The sequence below is a fragment of the Oncorhynchus mykiss genome, chromosome 9, assembly GCF_057628025.1.
Source record: "Oncorhynchus mykiss isolate SJ-2025 chromosome 9, ASM5762802v1, whole genome shotgun sequence".
NCBI classification, from domain to species: Eukaryota; Metazoa; Chordata; class Actinopteri; order Salmoniformes; family Salmonidae; genus Oncorhynchus; species Oncorhynchus mykiss.
In genome coordinates, this window is record NC_143030.1 from 4,499,750 (window position 1) to 4,516,190 (window position 16,441).

General features: G+C 40.7%; 1 protein-coding gene across 1 annotated transcript in view; it reads right to left on the reverse strand.

The window, feature by feature from the left end:
- Positions 1-16,441, reverse strand: part of LOC118966147 (low affinity immunoglobulin gamma Fc region receptor III-A-like) — a 51,850-nt gene that overhangs the window by 15,389 nt on the left and 20,020 nt on the right. The window contains exons 2-4 of the mRNA XM_090185657.1: positions 6,348-6,392; positions 3,559-3,834; positions 2,638-2,880 (exon numbers count right to left, since the gene is read on the reverse strand). Of these exons, the coding sequence (XP_090041783.1) occupies positions 2,638-2,880; positions 3,559-3,834; positions 6,348-6,392 (564 nt within the window). The remainder of the gene's footprint in view (positions 1-2,637; positions 2,881-3,558; positions 3,835-6,347; positions 6,393-16,441) is intronic.

Genomic DNA, 16,441 nt, shown 5'->3' on the forward strand with positions numbered 1-16,441 from the left:
TCCACATTGACTCTGTACCAGTACCAACCTGTATATAGTCTCCACATTGACTCTGTACCGGTACACTTGTATATAGCCTCCACATTGTCGTCTCTGTACCGGTACCCCATGTATATAGCCTCCACATTGCCTCTGTACCGGTACCCCCTGTATATAGCCTCCACATTGACTCTGTACCAGTACCAACCTGTATATAGCTTCCACATTGACTCTGTACCGGTACACTTGTATATAGCCTCCACATTGTCGTCTCTGTACCGGTACCCCATGTATATAGCCTCCTTATTGACTCTGTACCGGTACCCCCTGTATATAGCCTCCACATTGACTCTGTACCGTACTACCCTGTATATAGCCTCCACATTGACTCTGTACCGGTACCCCCTGTATATAGCCTCCACATTGACTAACTACCGTAATACCCTGTATATAGCCTCCACATTGACTCTGTACTGGTACCCCTTGTATAAAGCCTCCACATTCACTCTGTACCGGTACCCCCTGTATATAGCCTCCACAATGACTCTGTACCGGTACCCCTGTAGATAGCCTCCACATTGACTCTGTACCAGTACCCGATGTATATAGCCTCCACATTGACTCTGTACCAGTACCCCCTGTATATAGCCTCCACATTGACTCTGTACCGGTACCCCCTGTATATAGCCTCCACATTGAGTTTGTACCAGTACCCCCTGTATATAGCCTCCACATTGACTCTGTACCGTAATACCCTGTATATAGCCTCCACATTGACTCTGTACTGGTACCCCCTGTATATAGCCTCCACATTGACTCTGTACCGTAATACCCTGTATATAGCCTCCACATTGACTCTGTACTGGTACCCCCTGTATATAGCCTCCACATTGTCTCTGTACCGTAATACCCTGTATATAGCCTCCACATTGACTTTGTACCGTAATACCCTGTATATAGCCTCCACATTGACTTTGTACCGTAATAACCTGAATATAGTCCCGTTATTGTTATTTTACTGCTGCTCTTTAATTGTTCGTTTTATTTCTTATTATTTTTAGTAATTTATTTAAATGCATTCTACACCTGTTGGTTAAGGGCTGGTCAGTCAGCATTTCACTGTGAGGTCTAAACCAGTTGGTTAAGGGCTGGTCAGTCAGCATTTCACTGTGAGGTCTACACCTGTTGGTTAAGGGCTGGTCAGTCAGCATTTCACTGTGAGGTCTACACCTCTTGGTTAAGGGCTGGTCAGTCAGCATTTCAATGTGAGGTCTACACCTGTTGGTTAAGGGCTGGTCAGTCAGCGTTTCACTGTGAGGTCTACACCTGTTGGTTAAGGGCTGGTCAGTCAGCGTTTCACTGTGATATATAACATCATATATAAACAGGTCTCTCCAGGATCACAGCTCCAGCTGTATATAATATATAAACATCATATATAAACAGGTCTCTCCAGGATCACCGCTCCAGCTGTATATAACATATAAACATAATATCAGCTACCTGAAACCAGATGAACCACTAGACACTATAATGTTAGTAGATGGTTTTTGTGGACATACCATGTACTGTGATGTTGACAGCATTGCTGTGTTCTCCAGACCCAGACTCACACCAGTACACTCCACTGTGTGATGGTATCAGTGACACGATGCATGAAGACCCTTGTGGTTTTCCCCATTTTCTTCCACAATCTGAACGCTCCCCAGAGACTGTGTATCTCTTCACTCTCCATCCAGCAGAGTTCCCCTGAACCTCACAGTTCAGAGAGACAGACTCAAATTCAAAGAACTGAGATCTGTCAGGACTGATGATCAGAGATGCTGGATAAGAGAGAACTGAGAGAGAGAGAGAGAGAGAGAGAGAGAGAGAGAGAGAGAGAGAGAGAGGGAGATAGAGAGGAAGAGGAAGGTAGAGAGGAGGAGAGAGAGAGGAAGGTGGAAGGAGGAGAGAGAGAGAGAGAATGAGAAGAAGAGCTCCGTTTAGCATAAAAATAAATGCTTTGTCAGACAGACAAACAGACAGACAGGCTTTGTAATACCCGTGCTATTCGTTTCTCATATACCATTGCTTCCAGCCAATCAGCATTCAGGACTGGAACCCCCCAGTTTATAATGCAGGTTTCAGCACCTCTTAACAGTGTAAAGAAGAACCACCCAGTTTATAATGCAGGTTTCAGCATCTCTTAACAGTGTAAAGAAGAACCACCCAGTTTATAATGCAGGTTTCAGCACCTCTTAACAGTGTAAAGAAGAACCACCCAGTTTATAATGCAGGTTTCAGCACCTCTTAACAGTGTAAAGAAGAACCACCCAGTTTATAATGCAGGTTTCTGCACCTCTTAACAGTGTAAAGAAGAACCACCCAGTTTATAATGCAGGTTTCAGCACCTCTTAACAGTGTAAAGAAGAACCACCCAGTTTATAATGCAGGTTTCAGCACCTCTTAACAGTGTAAAGAAGAACCACCCAGTTTATAATGCAGGTTTCAGCACCTCTTAACAGTGTAAAGAAGAACCACCCAGTTTATAATGCAGGTTTCAGCACCTCTTAACAGTGTAAAGAAGAACCACCCAGTTTATAATGCAGGTTTCAGCATCTCTTAACAGTGTAAAGAAGAACCAGATCATCTGAATGTCAAGGTTTCTCATATTCTCACCTGTCACAGTCATCCAGCTCTCTGGTGATTCTCCTTCAGATTTGTTACACTTGTAGAGTCCTTCATCTGACTTGGATACTGCAGGGATGGTCATCTCTCCTGTAGTCTCAGTCCTGATGAAGGATCCATCTTTGTAGAAATCAGCTGTGAGGTCAGAGGGAGTTCCCTGATATCTGCAGCGCAGAGTCACAGAATCTCCCTCAGTCACAGGAAGGGCTGGGCTCTCCAGGATCACAGCTCCAGCTGTATATAATATATAAACATCATATATAAACAGGTCTCTCCAGGATCACAGCTCCAGCTGTATATAATATATAAACATCATATATAAACAGGTCTCTCCAGGATCACAGCTCCAGCTGTAAATAATATATAGACAGGTCTCTCCAGGATCACAGCTCCAGCTGTATATAATATATAAACAGGTCTCTCCAGGATCACAGCTCCAGCTGTATATAATATATAAACAGGTCTCTCCAGGATCACAGCTCCAGCTGTATATAATATATAAACATCATATATAAACAGGTCTCTCCAGGATCACAGCTCCAGCTGTATATAATATATAAACAGGTCTCTCCAGGATCACAGCTCCAGCTGTATATAATATATAAACATCATATATAAACAGGTCTCTCCAGGATCACAGCTCCAGCTGTATATAATATATAAACATCATATATAAACAGGTCTCTCCAGGATCACAGCACCAGCTGTATATAATATATAAACAGGTCTCTCCAGGATCACAGCTCCAGCTGTATATAATATATAAACATCATATATAAACAGGGCTCTCCAGGATCACAGCTCCAGCTGTGTATAATATATAAACATCATATATAAACATAATATCATCTATCTGAAACCAGATGAACCATTAAACACTATAATGTTAGTAGATGGTGTTTGTGGACATACCAGGTACTGTGATGTTGACAGCATTGCTGTGTTCTCCAGACCCAGACTCACACCAGTACACTCCACTGTCTGATGGTATTGGTGACACGATGCATGAAGACCCTTGTGGTTTTCCCCAGGTAGAATTACACTCTGAAAGGATTCCTCTCTCTGTGGTCCTCACCACTCTCCATCCAGCAGAGTTCCCCTGAACCTCACAGCTCAGAGAGACAGACTCAAATTCAAAGAACTGAGATCTGTCAGGACTGATGATCAGAGAGGCAGGAAGAGAGAGATCTGAGACAGAGAGAGAGAGAGAGAGAGAGTTTCATTGTCTAAAGTCAATTTTAAAATACCCTAACAGAGATACTGAAACACAGCAGAGAGGCTATTCTCTAGCTGTTTAACCTGGTGATGAGGGTAGGATACTATCCTGAGACAAGGCTTTATATTCTAACAGAGATACTGAAACACAGCAGAGAGGCTATTCTCTAGCTGTTTAACCTAGTGATGAGGGGAGGATACCTGCCACCCCAATATACAGTGTCCTCTGTAATTATTGGGACAGTGAAGGGTAGGTAGGAGAGTAGAATAAGGACTGACATCTCTGTCGTAGGAGTAGGTAGGTAGGAGGTAGTTTAGGGTAGTTCATAGATTCTGTGGTATATACAGGGTCCTCTGTAATTACTGGGACAGTGAAGGGTTGGTAGGTTTAGTGCGCAGTAGGTAGGAGGTAGTTTAGGGTAGGTGGGGTTAGTGTAGGTGTAGGAAGGGTTAGTGTGGGGTAGGTAGGGGTAGTGTAGGGGTAGGTATGGTTAATGTTGAGGAAGGTAGGGTTAGTGTAGTGTTAGGTAGGATTAGTGTAAGGTAGGTGGGGTTAGTGTAGGTGTAGGAAGGGTTAGTGTGGGGTAGGTAGGGGTAGTGTGGGGTAGGTAGGGTTAGTGTGGGCTATTTAAGGTTAGTTTGGGGTAGGTAGGGTTAGTGTGGGGTAGGTAGGGTTAGTGTGGGCTCTTTAAGGTTAGTTTGGGTAGGTCGGGTTAGTGTGGGGTTGGTAGGGTTAGTGTGGGCTCTTTAAGGTTAGTTTGGGGTAGGTCGGGTTAGTGTGGGGTTGGTAGGGTTAGTGTGGGGTAGGTAAGGTTAGTGTGGGGTAGATAGGAGGTAGTTTAGGGTAGATATTATGGTATATGTGGTGTTCTCTGTAATTATTGGGACAATTTTCATTTCCACAGAAGGTTCTACCTGGAACCAAAAAGGGTTCTACCTGGAACCAAAAAGGGTTCTACCTGGAACCAAAAACGGTTCTACCTGGAACCAAACCAAAGGAGAAACCTTTTGGAACCATTTTATATAAGTGTGCAGGACATCATAGAACAACATGGAGGGTCAGAGAAACGCTTTGGTTCAGGTGACTAGAGACTGAGCAGGACTTCCTTCTCCAAATATGACTCAGAGGTATTTATCTCCTGAAATGTAATACACATTTTAAAAAGATAATTTGAAAAAAATCTTAAACAACCTGTTCAGGAGAAAATCTGCATTTCGTTTGATGAAAACATAGAGACAGTAAATCTAGCTGGTCTGTCATAATATAATAGAGACAGTAGATCTAGCTGGTCTGTCATAATATAATAGAGACAGTAGATCTAGCTGGTCTGTCATAATATAATAGAGACAGTAGATCTAGCTGGTCTGTCATAATATAATAGAGACAGTATATCTAGCTGGTCTATCATAATATAGTAGAGACAGTAGATCTAGCTGGTCTGTCATAATATAATAGAGACAATAGATCTAGCTGGTCTGTCATAATATAATAGAGACAGTCGATCTAGCTGGTCTGTCATAATATAATAGAGACAGTAGATCTAGCTGGTCTGTCATAATATAGTAGAGACAGTAGATCTAGCTGGTCTGTCATAATATAATAGAGACAGTAGATCTAGCTGATCTGTCATAATATAATAGAGACAGTAGATCTAGCTGGTCTGTCATAATATAATAGAGACAGTCGATCTAGCTGGTCTGTCAAAATATAATAGAGACAGTAGATCTAGCTGGTCTGTCATAATATAATAGAGACAGTAGATCTAGCTGGTCTGTCATAATGTAACAGAGACAGTAGATCTAGTTGGTCTGTCATAATATAATAGAGACAATAGATCTATCTCCAGACAGAGAGACAGGGAGGGAGACAGGGAGGGAGACAGGGAGGGAGGGAGGGAGAGAGGGAAACAGGGAGACAGGGAGGGAGGGAGGGAGGGAGGGAGGGAGGGAGGGAGGGAGGGAGGGAGGGAGGGAGAGCCAGTTGGTGTCAGACTGTCCTATTGTAGTATGGAATCTAAGATTCTGCAGACTTGATTAGTAAAACTCCCCACAGAGTGATAGTCAACATAGATAGTCAAAAAGTTAGAACAGGTGGAGATCCATTATGGAACCTTCTTTACTAAGAGAATAAGGACTGGAGACTGACATGAAGTCACAACCAATGACGAGACCAGGAAGACATGTTACTATTATAGAACAGGTGATGAATATAGAGAAATATTACTATTATAGAACAGGTGATGAATATTGATAAATGTTACTATTATAGAACAGGTGATGAATATAGAGACATGTTACTATTATAGGACAGGTGATGAATATAGAGAAATGTTACTATTATAGAACAGGTGATGAATATAGAGAAATGTTACTATTATAGAACAGGTGATGAATATAGAGAAATGTTACTATTATAGAACAGGTCATGAATATAGAGAAATGTTACTATTATAGAACAGGTGATGAATATAGAGAAATGTACTCACCTCCACCTTGTCCGAGGCTACAGTATACCAATGTACTCAACAGCACTGAAACACACAGAGAGAACTACATGATGTAAACACAGAGTGCTGGACCACAGATATCAATTTCCTTAGTAGTCAGAGTTAGTAAGAATCTGTTGGACTCCATCTGCAGTGGAAAGTGCATTTTGCTCGACGACCCCCAAAGTGTCAAGGGATTCATCTGAAGTCAGTCAGCTCTTCAGTCAGAACTGTTTGGGCTACAAACTAATATGACCCCACTATGGAAAGAGGAGACTCTCAGATACAAACTAATATGACCCCACCATGGAAAGAGGAGACTCAGATACAAACTAATATGACCCCACCATGGAAAGAGGAGACTCAGCTACAAACTAATATGACCCCACCATGGAAAGAGGAGACTCAGATACAAACTAATATGACCCCACCATGGAAAGAGGAGACTCAGATACAAACTAATATGACCCCAGTATGGAAAGGGGAGACTCAGCTACAAACTAATATGACCCCACCATGGAAAGAGGAGACTCAGCTACAAACTAATATGACCCCACTATGGAAAGGGGAGACTCTCAGCTACAAACTAATATGACCCCACTATGGAAAGGGGAGACTCTCAGATACAAACTAATATGACCCCACAATGGAAAGAGGAGACTCAGATACAAACTAATATGACCCCACTATGGAAAGAGGAGACTCTCAAATACAAACTAATATGACCCCACTATGGAAAGGGGAGACTCTCAGATACAAACTAATATGACCCCACTATGGAAAGAGGAGACTCAGATACAAACTAATATGACCCCACTATGGAAAGAGGAGCCTCTCAGCTACAAACTAATATGACCCCACTATGGAAAGAGGAGACTCAGCTACAAACTAATATGACCCCACTATGGAAAGAGGAGACAGATACAAACTAATATGACCCCACTATGGAAAGGGGAGACTCTCAGATACAAACTAATATGACCCCACTATGGAAAGAGGAGACTCAGATACAAACTAATATGACCCCACTATGGAAAGAGGAGCCTCTCAGCTACAAACTAATATGACCCCACTATGGAAAGAGGAGACTCAGCTACAAACTAATATGACCCACTATGGAAAGAGGATACTCAGATACAAACTAATATGACCCCACTATGGAAAGAGGAGACTCTCAGCTACAAACTAATATGACCCCACTATGGAAAGAGGAGACTCTCAGCAACAAACTAATATGACCCCACTATGGAAAGGAGAGACTCTCAGATACAAACTAATATGACCCCACTATGGAAAGAGGAGACTCAGCTACAAACTAATATGACCCCACTATGGAAAGGGGAGACTCTCAGCTACAAACTAATATGACCCCACTATGGAAAGGGGAGACTCTCAGCTACAAACTAATATGACCCCACTATGGAAAGGGGAGACTCTCAGCTACAAACTAATATGACCCCACTATGGAAAGAGGAGACTCTCAGCTACAAACTAATATGACCCCACTATGGAAAGGGGAGACTCTCAGCTACAAACTAATATGACCCACTATGGAAAGAGGATACTCAGATACAAACTAAAGGGACTCGTCTGAAGGTAAATTATTACCCATATAATAAATGGAATATACAAATATATTTCCTTCGTTTTCTTATAACTCGGAGAGGATAGACTCTCCAAAACCATATAGATATTAAACCATATAGATATTAAACTACATAGATATTAAACTATATAGATATTAAACTATATAGATATTAAACTATATAGATATTAAACCATATAGATATTAAACTATATAGATATTAAACTATATAGATATTAAACTACATAGATATTAAACTATATAGATATTAAACTATATAGATATTAAACTACATAGATATTAAACCATATAGATATTAAACCATATAGATATTAAACCATATAGATATTAAACTATATAGATATTAAACTATATAGATATTAAACTACATAGATATTAAACTATATTGATATTAAACCATATAGATATTAAACCATATAGATATTAAACCATATAGATATTAAACTATATAGATATTAAACTACATAGATATTAAACTATATTGATATTAAACCATATAGATATTAAACCATATAGATATTAAACCATATAGATATTAAACCATATAGATATTAAACTATATAAATATTAAACCATATAGATATTAAACTATATTGATATTAAACTATATATAGATATTAAACCATATAGATATAAAAACATATAGATTTTAAACCACATATATATATCAATCCATTTAGATAGTATTCAACTCACAGAGTTGAAGACATGCTCGTTCCATCTCAATGTGTCGATCACTAACTGTATCTAAACTCTAGTGACTTGTAGCCTGTCCATCCCCCCACCCACCTCTCCTCTCTACCCATCTACACTTCCTCTTGAGAAGGAGAGAGAGAGATGTCTTTATTATTTTGGAAATTCTGTGAGTGTAATGTAATGTTTACTGTTCATCTTTATTGTTTATTTCACTTTTGTATATTATCTACCTCAATTGCTTTGGCAATGTTAACATATGTTTCCCATGCCAATAAAGCCCATTGAATTGAGATGTGAGAGGGGAAAGAGAGAGAGAGGGAGAGAGAGAGAGAGAGAGAGAGAGAGAGAGAGAGAGAGATGAAGACAAAGAGACACAGCTGCATGTGAGCATTTTCAGCATGTTTTTACAAAAAGATAGATTTAGAGTTAGATAAACATGACATTTTCCACAAGGACATACCCTCCACAACATAAAATTCACTATGTCACCAGTTTAGTTTAGTCTGAAGTCCAACCTGGAACTGAGTGAGTCATGTTTAGTCTGAAGTCCAACCTGGAACTGAGTGAGTCATGTTTAGTCTGAAGCCCAACCTGGAACTGAGTGAGTCATGTTTAGTCTGAAGTCCAACTTGGAACTGAGTGAGTCATGTTTAGTCTGAAGTCCAACCTGGAACTGAGTGAGTCATGTTTAGTCTGAAGTCCAACCTGGAACTGAGTGAGTCATGTTTAGTCTGAAGTCCAACCTGGAGCTGAGTGAGTCATGTTTAGTCTGAAGTCCAACCTGGAACTGAGTGAGTCATGTTTAGTCTGAAGTCCAACCTGGAACTGAGTGAGTCATGTTTAGTCTGAAGTCCAACCTGGAACTGAGTGAGTCATGTTTAGTCTGAAGTCCAACCTGGAACTGAGTGAGTCATGTTTAGTCTGAAGTCCAACCTGGAACTGAGTGAGTCATGTTTAGTCTGAAGTCCAACCTGGAACTGAGTGAGTCATGTTTAGTCTGAAGTCCAACCTGGAACTGAGTGAGTCATGTTTAGTCTGAAGTCCAACCTGGAACTGAGTGAGTCATGTTTAGTCTGAAGCCCAACCTGGAACTGAGTGAGTCATGTTTAGTCTGAAGTCCAACCTGGAACTGAGTGAGTCATGTTTAGTCTGAAGTCCAACCTGGAACTGAGTGAGTCATGTTTAGTCTGTAGTCCAACCAGGAACTGAGTGAGTCATGTTTAGTCTGAAGTCCAACCTGGAACTGAGTGAGTCATGTTTAGTCTGAAGTCCAACCTGGAACTGAGTGAGTCATGTTTAGTCTGAAGTCCAACCTGGAACTGAGTGAGTCATATTTAGTCTGAAGCCCAACCTGGAACTGAGTGAGTCAGGTTTAGTCTGAAGTCCAACCTGGAACTGAGTGAGTCATGTTTAGTCTGAAGTCCAACCTGGAACTGAGTGAGTCATGTTTAGTCTGAAGTCCATCCTGGAACTGAGTGAGTCATGTTTAGTCTGAAGTCCAACCTGGAACTGAGTGAGTCATGTTTAGTCTGAAGTCCAACCTGGAACTGAGTGAGTCATGTTTAGTCTGAAGTCCAACCTGGAACTGAGTGAGTCATGTTTAGTCTGAAGTCCAACCTGGAACTGAGTGAGTCATGTTTAGTCTGAAGTCCAACCTGGAACTGAGTGAGTCATGTTTAGTCTGAAGTCCAACCTGGAACTGAGTGAGTCATGTTTAGTCTGAAGCCCAACCTGGAACTGAGTGAGTCAGGTTTAGTCTGAAGTCCAACCTGGAACTGAGTGAGTCATGTTTAGTCTGAAGTCCAACCTGGAACTGAGTGAGTCATGTTTAGTCTGAAGTCCATCCTGGAACTGAGTGAGTCATGTTTAGTCTGAAGTCCAACCTGGAACTGAGTGAGTCATGTTTAGTCTGAAGTCCATCCTGGAACTGAGTGAGTCATGTTTAGTCTGAAGTCCAACCTGGAACTGAGTGAGTCATGTTTAGTCTGAAGTCCAACCTGGAACTGAGTGAGTCATGTTTAGTCTGAAGTCCAACCTGGAACTGAGTGAGTCATGTTTAGTCTGAAGTCCAACCTGGAACTGAGTGAGTCATGTTTAGTCTGAAGCTACTATTAAATCTTAAAGAAAATACATTACAATGATATATTTTACTTTATAAGGACTGAATGCTAAGTTCAGGCTACCAAGCTTGTTAGGACAGCTACCAAGCTTGCTAGGACAGCTACCAAGCTTGTTAGGACAGCTACCAAGCTTGCTAGGTCAGCTACCAAGCTTGCTACAGTGGTTCTTCCAGTAAACGTTGTGTCGAACTGCAGCACACCTTGCAGGCTGCCTCAGAATTCTATGGCACGTTATTTCATTATTTAGTATGTTTTAAGTTCCTCTGCGTACACATTACAGACAAACTGAATTGGTCCACCCACACAGACAGCATTGTGAAGAAGGCGCAGCAGCGCCTCTTCAACCTCAGGAGGCTGAAGAAATTTGGCTTGTCACCAAAAGCACTCACAAACTTCTACAGATGCACAATCGAGAGCATCCTGTTGGGCTGTATCACCGCCTGGTACGGCAACTGCTCCGCCCACAACCGTAAGGCTCTCCAGAGGGTGGTGAGGTCTGCACAATGCATCACCGGGGGCAAACTACCTGCCCTCCAGGACACCTACACCACCCGATGTCACAGGAAGGACATAAAGATCATCAAGGACAACAACCACCCGAGCCACTGCCTGTTCACCCCGCTATCATCCAGAAGGCGAGGTCAGTACAGGTGCTTCAAAGCAGGGACCAAGAGACTGAAAAACAGCTTCTATCTCAAGGCCATCAGACTATTAAAGCATTAGACCTCACACTAAAGGCTTCAGTCATACAAAAGGTAAACTTAAATCCGAACTGGTTGGAGATTATAAGAGTACAAGGTCATAAAGGAGATTATAAGAGTACAAGGCCATAAAGGAGATTATAAGAGTACATGGCCATAAAGGCCAGATTCATTTTTCAAGCTGTTCAAACATTTATAGATGACCAGCAGGGTCTAATAATATAAACAGTGGTTGTAGAGGGTGCAACCGGTCAGCACCTTAGGAGTAAATGTCAGTTGGCTTTTCATAGCCGAGCATTCAGAGGTCAAGACAGCAAGTGAGTGAAAGAGAGACAGAGAGAGAGAGAGAGAGAGCTGCATGTGAGCTGAGAGAGTATCAAAACACACACAGTAATGTGTGGAATGTAGCAATAAGAATGGCAGTTTAATATGCAGATCACCACCCTTCCCAGAGTTTAAAGAATGGTCTGTGTTCAATTATTAGTGACATTGTGGCATTTAAGGCATGTGGCCAACTATTTCACCACCGTTTCACTCTGCTCTGAGACAAGCATGGGGACTGGTCTTGATAAATAAATGAGATTTTATTTGTCACTGAATCTCTGTTGAGGTATTGGTTAGACTACAATTAGGGTGTGGAAATGTTAGGATTATTTTACTCTTAGTACTGTAGCCTACTCCCGACCGTCACGTTGTACAGCGCCATAGGGGTTTTGAAACCCTGCAGGTTTCATTTTTGTTTTCTTGGAATAGAATATCACCATAATATTAATCAAATGAATTAAGCTACATTTCTTAAAATCATTCCCATATACTATGTTCTTACAAAAAAAGGTTTTAAATTCTCTAGTACAGACAATATTTAAAAAAATCTACTGCTTCTCAAAGATGCCCTCTTGTGGTGACACTAGCACTAACTAAAAGTAACAATGGCTGACACTTAAATCAAATCAAATCAAATTTTATTTGTCACATACACATGGTTAGCAGATGTCAATGCGAGTGTAGCGAAATGCTTGTGCTTCTAGTTCCGACAATGCAGTAATAACCAACGAGTAATCTAACCTAACAATTCCAAAACTACTACCTTATACACACAAGTGTAAAGGGATAAAGAATATGTACATAAAGATATATGAATGAGTGATGGAACAGAACGGAATAGGCAAGATGCAGTAGATGATATAGAGTACAGTATATACATATGAGATGAGTAAATGTAGGGTATGTAAACATATATTAAGTGGCATAGTTTAAAGTGGCTAGTGGTACATGTATTACATAAAGATGCAGTAGATGGTATCGAGGACAGTATATACATATGAGATGAGTAATGTAGGGTATGTAAACATATTAAGTGGCATAGTTTAAAGTAGGTAGTGATACTTTTTTTTTTTACATCCATTTCCATCAATTTCCATTATTAAAGTTAGCTGGAGTTGAGTCAGTGTGTTGGCAGCAGCCACTCAATGTTAGTGGTGGCTGTTTAAAATGTAATAATATTTAAATAATTTCTGCCCTCCGATCTCATATTCATTATATAAATAGGCCCATGTGCTCCTCCATCAGATGAACTGCACTAAAGCGATTTTATTAAAGTTTGTAATATTGTCATAGTGCCCCATCTGTTATCCCAACTATTATTATTATTATTATTAACCCTGCATTATAATTATATAAAAGCCCCTTAGGTATTCTGTGTTTTTATTTTCAGTAGTGATGGACAGCTAGATCAAATTACATTTAGAGGATTCTAAATTCATATCCAATTATAATGCAGGGTTAGTAAGGGTTAGTAATACATTAATATATTAGTTGATGCATCTTTTTGTTGGGGCAAATCTGCTTTTAGAGTACTTAATTAAGCATCAAATACGTGGCCCATTTGGCCGTTAGGCTACACTTTACAATAGGACAACTATATTATTGAATTAGATTTTTAAAAATTGTGCGCCACCCTATGGGGCTCCCAATCACGGCCGGTTGTGATACAGCCTGGAATTGAACTGCAGTGACGCCTCAAGCACTGAGGTGCAGTGTTATAGACCACTGCACCAAATTTAGCTTAATTAATTTGATTCATATTATGGTGAAAGCATAAAGATGTTGAAGAAATACTGTACACTGCTTTACTGTACTGTATATGTATATGTGCTTTATCCAACATTTAGCAGTTGCATGAGGTTTCCCACAAGCACCTTAAACATTGTGAAAGCATTTAAATCATATTGAAGATAAAGCCTCCTGCATGCAGTATGTTTATTGAGCTACTGTGCCGTCTGACATGTAAACAAGTTAACATAGCCAACAGTACATAGTAAACATGGTAACATGCTAAATTCCTTACATAAGGGAGAGCAAGCCATGTCCAGACTTTATCTCTGACCTCAAGTACTCATTAACTCTGTCTTCAATTATTTTTCTGGGCTCCATCAGTCATGGACAGAAACTTCTGAGACACAGTATTAATGATGAACACCCAGAGGTTCAAAACACAGCCTACAGCACATACTGTAGTAAACATGGCCTACAGTACATACTGTAGTACACACAGTCTACAGTACATAGTAAACATGGCCTACATTACATACTGTAGTAAACATGGCCTACAGTACATATTGTAGTAAACATAGCCTACAGCCTACAGTACATATTGTAGTAAACATGCCCTACAGTACATAGTGTAGTAAACATGGCCTACAGTACATACTGTAGTAAACATGGCCTACAGTACATACTCTAGTAAACATGGCCTACAGTACATACTCTAGTAAACATGGCCTACAGGACATACTCTAGTAAACATGGCCTACAGGACATACTCTAGTAAACATGGCCTACAGGACATACTGTAGTAAACATGGCCTACAGGACATACTGTAGTAAACATGGCCTACAGTACATACTGTAGTAAACATGGCCCACAGGACATACTGTAGTAAACAAGGCCTACAGGACATACTCTAGTAAACATGGCCTACAGGACATACTGTAGTAAACATGGCCTACAGGACATACTGTAGTAAACATGGCCTACAGTACATACTGTAGTAAACATGGCCTACAGTACATACTGTAGTAAACATGGCCTACAGTACATAGTAAACATGGCCTACAGTACATAGTAAACATGGCCTACAGTACATAGTAAACATGGCCTACAGTACATACTGTAGTAAACAGAGTCTACAGTACATACTGTAGTAAACATGGCCTACAGTACATACTGTAGTACACATGGCCTACAGTACATACTGTAGTACACATGGCCTACAGTACATACTGTAGTAAACATGGCCTACAGTACATACTGTGGTACACATGGCCTACAGTACATACTGTGGTACACATGGCCTACAGTACATACTGTAGTACACATGGCCTACAGTACATACTGTAGTACACATGGCCTACAGTACATACTGTGGTACACATGGCCTACAGTACATACTGTAGTACACATGGCCTACAGTACATAGTAAACATGGCCTACAGTACATACTGTAGTAAACATGGCCTACAGTACATAGTAAACATGGCCTACAGTACATACTGTAGTAAACATGGCCTACAGTACATAGTAAACATGGCCTACAGTACATACTGTAGTAAACATGGCCTACAGTACATACTGTAGTAAACATGGCCTACAGTACATACTGTAGTAAACATGGCCTACAGTACATACTGTAGTAAACATGGCCTACAGGACATATTGTAGTAAACATGGCCTACAGTACATGCTGTAGTAAACATGGCCTACAGTAGATACTGTAGTAAACATGGCCTACAGTACATACTGTAGTAAACATGGCCTACAGTACATACTGTAGTAAACATGGCCCACAGTACATACTCTAGTAAACATGGCCTACAGGACATACTCTAGTAAACATGGCCTACAGTACATACTGTAGTAAACATGGCCCACAGTACATACTGTAGTAAACATGGCCTACAGGACATACTCTAGTAAACATGGCCTACAGGACATACTCTAGTAAACATGGCCTACAGGACATACTCTAGTAAACATGGCCTACAGGACATACTCTAGTAAACATGGCCTACAGGACATACTCTAGTAAACATGGTCTACAGGACATACTCTAGTAAACATGGCCTACAGTACATAGTAAACATGGCCTACAGTACATAGTAAACATGGCCTACAGTACATACTGTAGTACACATGGCCTACAGTACATACTGTAGTAAACAGAGTCTAAAGTACATACTGTAGTACACATGGCCTACAGTACATACTGTAGTACACATGGCCTACAGTACATACTGTAGTAAACATGGCCTACAGTACATACTGTAGTAAACATGGCCTACAGTACATACTGTAGTACACATGGCCTACAGTACATACTGTAGTACACATGGCCTACAGTACATACTGTGGTAAACATGGCCTACAGTACATACTCTGGTACACATGGCCTACAGTACATACTGTGGTACACATGGCCTACAGTACATAGTAAACATGGCCTACAGTACATACTGTAGTAAACAGAGCCTACAGTACATACTGTAGTAAACATGGCCTACAGTAAATACTGTGGTAAACGTGGCCTACAGTACATACTGTAGTAAACGTGGCCTACAGTACATACTGTAGTAAACGTGGCCTACAGTACATACTGTGGTAAACATGGCCTACAGTACATACTGTGGTACACATGGCCTACAGTACATACTGTGGTACACATGGCCTACAGTACATACTGTGGTACACATGGCCTACAGTACATACTGTAGTACACATGGCCTACAGTACATACTGTGGTACACATGGCCTACAGTACATACTGTAGTACACATGGCCTACAGTACATAGTAAACATGGCCTACAGTACATACTGTAGTAAACATGGCCTACAGTACATAGTAAACATGGCCTACAGTACATACTGTAGTAAACATGGCCTACAGTACATAGTAAACATGGCCTACAGTACA